At 37.1% G+C, this 7,086-nt stretch overlaps 1 protein-coding gene across 2 annotated transcripts in view; it reads left to right on the top strand.

Moving 5' to 3' along the window:
• The first annotated feature begins 212 nt into the window (after positions 1-212).
• Positions 213-7,086, top strand: part of PIP4K2A (phosphatidylinositol-5-phosphate 4-kinase, type II, alpha) — a 50,819-nt gene continuing 43,945 nt past the window's right edge. For both annotated transcript variants that reach the window (XM_009330565.1, XM_009330564.1), the window contains exons 1-2: positions 213-317; positions 1,520-1,616. In XM_009330565.1, the coding sequence (XP_009328840.1) occupies positions 253-317; positions 1,520-1,616 (162 nt within the window). In that variant the 5' untranslated portion in view covers positions 213-252. The remainder of the gene's footprint in view (positions 318-1,519; positions 1,617-7,086) is intronic.

Genomic DNA, 7,086 nt, shown 5'->3' with positions numbered 1-7,086 from the left:
AGTATAAATACAGAATGCTCGCTCTTCTTTTCCAATGTGTCTATCTCGTGATTGCATTTAATCTGGAAAGAATAAATCTGCTTTTGCATTCTTTTTACTTACATTCACTCCCAGGACATATACACAAGAAATAGCAGACTGAATAACATTTTCATAATTGAGACACATGCAGTATCTTTGCAAAGACATCAGCAACTAAATATATTCTGTTTCCTCTAGATCAATGAACTGAGCCATGTTCAAATCCCCGTTATGTTGATGCCAGATGATTTCAAAGCGTACTCAAAGATAAAGGTGGACAATCACCTTTTCAACAAGTAAGTACAAGTAACAATTCTTTGTAGAAGTGGATAGTGGCAGTGATATTTTTATGGAGTACTGTGAACTCTGTTATTTTTCAGTTGATGGGACTGAAGTTTTGATGATTAAGTTAATCCTGCGATAAACATAACCATCTGTGCTGTTCTGAAAAGCAACAGCAGGGGCTGCTGGGTAGTATTTTTCCTCCATATGGTTTATTATTGCCTTATGAGTATCTTACATATTGAAGGTGATCCTTCCTTGGTGTGATTATTTATGGCTGATATAAGCATTTATTTGGGTATTTTTAAAAACATAAATTCATGTGCATGTACTTTTTATTAAATGAAATATCTGACCAAGAATGAGAATTTAAAGCATGTATCAAAGTTAAATAATGTTCAGCTTTTTATAATATAATATGAAATCATGTTTTATAAATATATATTTATACATTATACATTTTATGTATTTATTATATAATATATATTTATATGTTGTATTTATAAATATAATACGAAATCATACCAATCATATAGAAGCTCCAAAAGTATTAAGATCATTTCATGTGATATCTACATCTCTTAAAAATAAAATGTTCCGTGAACAGTATGTACAGACATACAAAACTATTAATGCTGTTTTATGTATAACCTGAATTTTATTCAAGAATATATTTGGAAAAAGGAAGAATTCTGCTACTTTGGATCTTCTGTTCTGTGGCAAAGGTCAAAATAACTTTTCTCACATGTAAGTCTGAAATGAACACTAGGATATTAAAATTAGCCCTGTACTGAATGAGTCCAATTTTCTTGAAGCTTTGGCACTGTCAGTACTTTCTGGTGTCACAGATGGTATAGTAATTCTTGTGTAATCTGTTCTAAGGTTTCACCTTTGAAGTAATTTTAGGGCAATGAGAAAACATCCTTTTCTGCTTTTGGGTCCAGGTTCCAAAGTTATCAAAATATAGTTTGTGTTTATTTCATCCAGTTATGTTGTAGTTTGTTAGAAACAAATATGTATACATTTATTAAGCATTCTAAAGAAAAAGAAAGTAACACGGTGAGACCAAATCTCATTGAATAAAAGAAAGCATTAGAAGAGAGATTGTAAATCTCCTTACCCTCTGCTTTGTATGAACAGAATTGAGACAGAATACTCTAGAGTTATTTATTGCATACACAGGCGAATGAAGTTGATTGGTTTTCTATTCTTTCAGAGAAAACATGCCCAGTCATTTCAAATTTAAGGAATATTGTCCAATGGTTTTCCGTAATCTAAGAGAGAGGTTTGGAATTGATGATCAAGACTTTCAGGTAAGTTCATTTTCAAAACACCTAAACTGGTGACGTATACAGATTTTAAAGGTTAGTAGTGCTGCAATTGTGAACAAACAGGCCAGCGTGCTGAAATAAAGTTCTCTTACTTTTGTGTAAGTTGGAGGAAAACTAAGGGAAAAAGAAGACATTCTTTCTACTCCTTCCTCCTCCTGCAAGCAGAGCATTTCTGTTTTACCTCTTCGCCTGCCCTAGCTGTCTTCTGGTTCCTACCCTTCTCCTATTTTTAGGATAGTCCTCCTCGTTTCCCGTTAGAGTACCTCCCAGTCATAAGCCATGTTATTAAAGCTGAGGGGTGACACCTCTTGCAATAGGAAGAAAAAATAATGGCTGGACACTGCTGACAAGAGATGCTATATTCAGCTGGGTCACTTAGATAACAGTTGCTTCAGTGGTGTGTCTATGTGAGATGTGGTTTCTTCATGCTCTTTTTGTTTAGAAAAGAATGACCTGTGGCCCGCCAACTTCATACTGCTTCATTATGTCTCCTTTTCCTGTTTAAGAGGATCTGGAAACAAATAGCTTGTGTAGAGCAGATACAGCAAAACAAGAAATTGCTCTAGATTTGGCAGGGTTATTCCTTGCAGTCAAAGCTTCTTTCTGTCTTTGCAAAAGAAAGTTCTTGAACTCTGCTTCAGTCTGATTTGCCAATACTCACTGACATTCCTTTTTCCATTAACTGTTCCTAATGCACACTATTTCAGTCAGAGGGATAATTCCTTCTGCAGTCACACTGCGGGATGTCCTATCTAAAAGAGCACTTGCTGTGTAACCCAGCGCCGCTTCCCGTCGTGCTCTCTTGCTCTTTTAAACTATTTTGATGTAGGCTGCAATTGTATTTGTAGTCTGTTGCTAAGATATATTGGGAGAGAAGATATTTAATAAACGGTTTCAAGTAGCTAAACAAATTGTACAAAATGTGTTGTTATAACACTCCCATTCTTGCTACGTTGAGCAGACTGAATACTGCAGCTGAAATCTACATCTAAGTCCTTCAACTATCCCCTTTACCAGTTTTCGCCTTTTCAGTATCAAGCAATGTGTTAAAAATGCATAGATGGGTTAAAACATGCTTGCAGGAATGTAGGTGGAGATTCAGTTGTGGATCTTGATATACAGCCACTGTAACTTTGGTAAGACCTTTTGTCAATAGGTGGAGAAGAGGGTTCGGCTGGGTTGGTTTCTTTTGGTAGAGCTGTTGTGATCCTGTTGCGTGATTTTTCATTATCCTGTTTACTGAAGAACTGTTTAAGAGGAAATACACCAAGACTCAGGCCAACAGTTAAAACAGTTATATCAAATTGCATTCCTGGTTCAATTTTCCTGATGGACCAAAGAGGATCCTATTGTTTGGGAAGTTACTTGATCCCTTTATATGAAGATTTCCTTTTTCTTGACAAAGGAAAAGGATCAGTGTATCAAAAAGGAAGGACATGTGGTTGCTCCTAAACTTAAAATTATGGTGTCAGCTCATGCTTGGTATCTTTTAGAAGATGGAGTGATGATATTACTAGGCAATCAAAGTTATATTTCAGTAAATATATTAGAAGACAAGATGCTGTCATTAGTTAAAACTGGCAAACTTTGCACAATCAAAAATGCTGCATTCCACAGCACTGTGAAATGTTTCCATCTCCACTGCTGTTCTACAACAGAAATTCCTGTTGTAACTATGTTATACTGCTGTTTGGATTTATTAATGATAATGGTGATAAAACAATGTTAAAGGATTGTCACTAAATAAAATGCCCATATTTTCAGATCAAAATAAAAAATACTTGTTGGTAGCTATGTGTTTGGGGTTTTTTGGCAATGTAAACAACAACCATCCAAAAGAAGAAAATGCAACGATATCCTGGGTTTTGATTCAACAAAATTATGTAGTAGTTAGAAAAAATTATTCAATGCTATTTAGTATTTCAAGTACATTTAGCGAAAAACAGAAGATAGTTAATATTAATTTTGACCCAAGGGAAGGCAATGTCTGCATTCACTATTCTTTTTTTCCTCAATCCAAGCAGTTTATCACTCTGAATTCTTATTCTACTGTTCTGATAAAAATAAAAAAAAATGCTCAAAGTAGTAATGTATTTTGAACACACGTTTAAAATTAAATTATTTTTACAGAAATACACAAAAATGAAAGTTCAGTCACCCCGTGTGTAAGATAGGGGTTATCCCTATTAAAAGTAGAAGTTGCTTTCATTCTAATGTTACGTTGTCTGTGATTTAAAAAGGGAATCTAATTTGATAAAGGGAGACTGTATATACTTTTTTCCAGATAATCTTTGTCTTCAAGGAAGTTATTCCAATGAATATTCGTTAAAATTATTGTCTTATACTTGGAGCCAAACATGAATTGGAAGAAGCCTGTGCAGTATTGAACTGAGGGAAAGCTTATGGAAGAGATAGCAAATAACTTTCTCTAGATAGTTTTTCTTATATAATGATTTTCAGGAAGGGAGTCCTAATCAATTGTGAACAATGTCATTCCCATTATTGAGCAAGATAGGATTGGTTTAGATAAATAAACCCAATTACCTTGTTCATTAGTCAGACACATCAGTTTAAATCAGGAAGAACATTCATTTTAAATGTTTTCGTTTTCAGAATGTTCTGCAGATATCCTTGATGAGTTGTTCCAGAGGGCAGACAGTGCTTACTCATAAGGAAAGACTAAAAAAACCCTACCTCATGAAAAGAATTTGGTAGTGTACGCTCTAATTACTGGGCTATACTAATTTTAATTCTTGACATTGTGTTACTCACTTTGTACAGTAATTTTGTTGACTGCTTAACACATAGGCTTAGTTCACATATGGAATGGTTAATATAGGGATCTTCTCTTACAGAGATCTCCTCTTATCCCTGAAGAGAGATTTAAATCTCATAAAGTGCAGATTTTTTCCTACAAGCAGTCTGACTTCAGAATCAGGGGAATTCCTTAAAGTGTATATGGTTCATGCCTTACAGGAAGCCCTTTCTAGTAATGGCAATTAGGATTCCTATAATGGACTCCCTCCCTTCACATGATGAAAACCAACTCCTTTTTTTGAGGTATCTTTGGTAATCTGTCCTACATCTATCTGTCTTTCATAGCTGGTTGGGCATCTCTGAGAGATGTTTTGATTAGTACTGAACTGGAATTAAAGTTTCATGGAGATGCATGTGTGGTTGCTAATACTGAGTGGGGGTTTTTTGGTGATTCATTCTTTATTATGGACAGCAGTGTGGAAAATACAGTATGAAGTTAGTTAAACCTTGAGTTTTATTCAAAGGTCATCTATAGAAACTTGTTATGACAAATTAAGTCTTCATTCTAGGTTAAGAAACTTTCTTATGTTGAAAAAAATCTTTTATTAGACCCCGATCTTCCTTCTTGGTGATACAGAGTACTAAGATATTTATTGCATCAAATTAAAAAATGGTCCAGCTGTTTTTTCTTAGAAAGGGGAACACGGGTGATGATTACTTAGTATGAATCAAAATTGCATTTGAATAATGGAAAAACCACTTATACGGACTATAAATTATCAAAGGGAAGGAGATTATTGTTATTTTTTGTGCTGTTGGATGTTACAAGTACTACGTATGGATCTCAGATTGAAGATAATTATTAAAAGTGTCAAAGTAATTCCACAAGCCAGAGCACTAAATAATGACAAATTTTGCCTTGATAGGGTAAATTATCTTGATCTTGTATTTTTTTTAGTGTCTTATTTCATTGAAAAAGAATCCCTAACTCTTGAAGATCCTCCTAACATTGACAGGACAATACTTGAGAGTTCCTAGCAGAAAAGAAAAAAAAGGGATTAGAAAACAGATGTAGTAAAGTAAATCCCTCACTACAGTCCTAAACTAATTTTTAATTTCTGCATTCCCCCATAGCTTTAGATATTGGTTTTGCAAAGGTTATTCTACAGAAAGGCCTCTTTTTTCCAAAATATGTGGGGTAGCTCTGGTAACTTTGGGGTTTCTTTTCAACTTGGTTGACATAATTTCTTATCTTACAAAATCCAAGAGTACAATTCTGTCAGAAGAATTACAGGAATAGCTTCTGTAAACTGCAAAATCACGAGAGATTAACAGGCAAGCATCTAACTTAACGCCCCCCAACAAACTCTAGAAAAATAGGATCTACTACAGTTACAAACGCTTCTGCTGCTGTTGCTCTGGAAAGGGAAACTTACTTTACTATGCTCCGACACATCTGTTCTTGCTTAAAGTTATTGCTGAATGCCACATCTGATTCTGCTTGGCAAAAGAGGGAGACTGGGTTCTTGCCCAATAAAATAGAATTGCTCTTACCAGAGGGCACCAATGTCCCAGTGTATGTAATGAGCCTTGTACCGGGGGTGGGGGCAAGCACAACTGATTTTCGTTAAAGTTTTAGTACTTAGTGTAATAGGAGACATGCTTAGATCTGACTTTGCCTGTCTGAAGGAGCAGTTTGTAGAGGTTCTCTGTACAGGACAAAGAATTCATAAAGAACTTTTAGCAAATGGTCTATAAGTTCTTTTTAATTTAGAGATGCTTATTATTTCTCTATGTGCATTTTTCCATATAAAAGATTGAAATCTAAAATGCAAATTGAGAATTCCTGCTTTTAAGCAATTTCCCTAATAACAGACTGTGGTGGGTTGACCCTGGCTGGATGCCAGGTGCCCACCAAGCCGCTCTGTCACTCTCCTCCTCAGCTGGACTGGGGAGAGAAAATATAAATAAAGGCTCGTGGGTTGAGGTAAGGACAGGGAGAGATCACTCACCAATTACTGTCATGGGCAAACCAGACTCAACTTGGGGAAATTAGTTTAATTTATTACCAATTAAATCAGAGTAGGATAATGAGAAATAAAACCAAATCTTAAAAACACCTTCCTCCCACCCCTCCCTTCTTCCTGGGCTCAACTTCACTCCCGATTTTCTCTACCTCCTCCCCTCCAGCAGTGCAGGGGGATGGGGAATGGGGGTTTCGGTCAGTTCATCACACGTTGTCTCTGCCGCTCCTTCCTCCTCAGAGGGAGGACTCCTCACACTCTTCCCCTGCTCCAGTGTGGGGTCCCTCCCACAGAGACAGTCCTCCACGAACTTCTCCAACGTGAGTCCTTCCTACGGGCTGCAGTTCTTCATGAACTGCTCCAGCGTGGGTCCTTTCCACAGGGTACAGTCCTTCAGGAACAGACTGCTCCAGTGTGGGTCCCCCATGGGGTCACAAGTCCTGCCAGCAAACCTGCTCCAGTGGGCTACTCTCTCCACAGGTCCTGCCAGGAGCCTGCTCCAGCGCGGACTTCCCACAGGGTCACAGCTTCCTTCAGGCACCCACCTGCTCTGGCGTGGGGACCTCCACAGGCTGCAGGTGGATATCTGCTCCACTGTGGACCTCCATGGGCTGCAGGGAGACAGCCTGCCTCACCATGGTCTTCACCACGGGCTGCAGGGGAATCTCTGC

The sequence above is a fragment of the Pygoscelis adeliae genome, unplaced genomic scaffold (assembly GCF_000699105.1).
Source record: "Pygoscelis adeliae isolate BGI_AS28 unplaced genomic scaffold, ASM69910v1 Scaffold27, whole genome shotgun sequence".
In the NCBI taxonomy this organism is placed as follows: Eukaryota; Metazoa; Chordata; class Aves; order Sphenisciformes; family Spheniscidae; genus Pygoscelis; species Pygoscelis adeliae.
The sequence above is the reverse complement of the archived record's forward strand: the minus strand, read 5'-3'. Positions and strand labels throughout refer to the sequence as shown.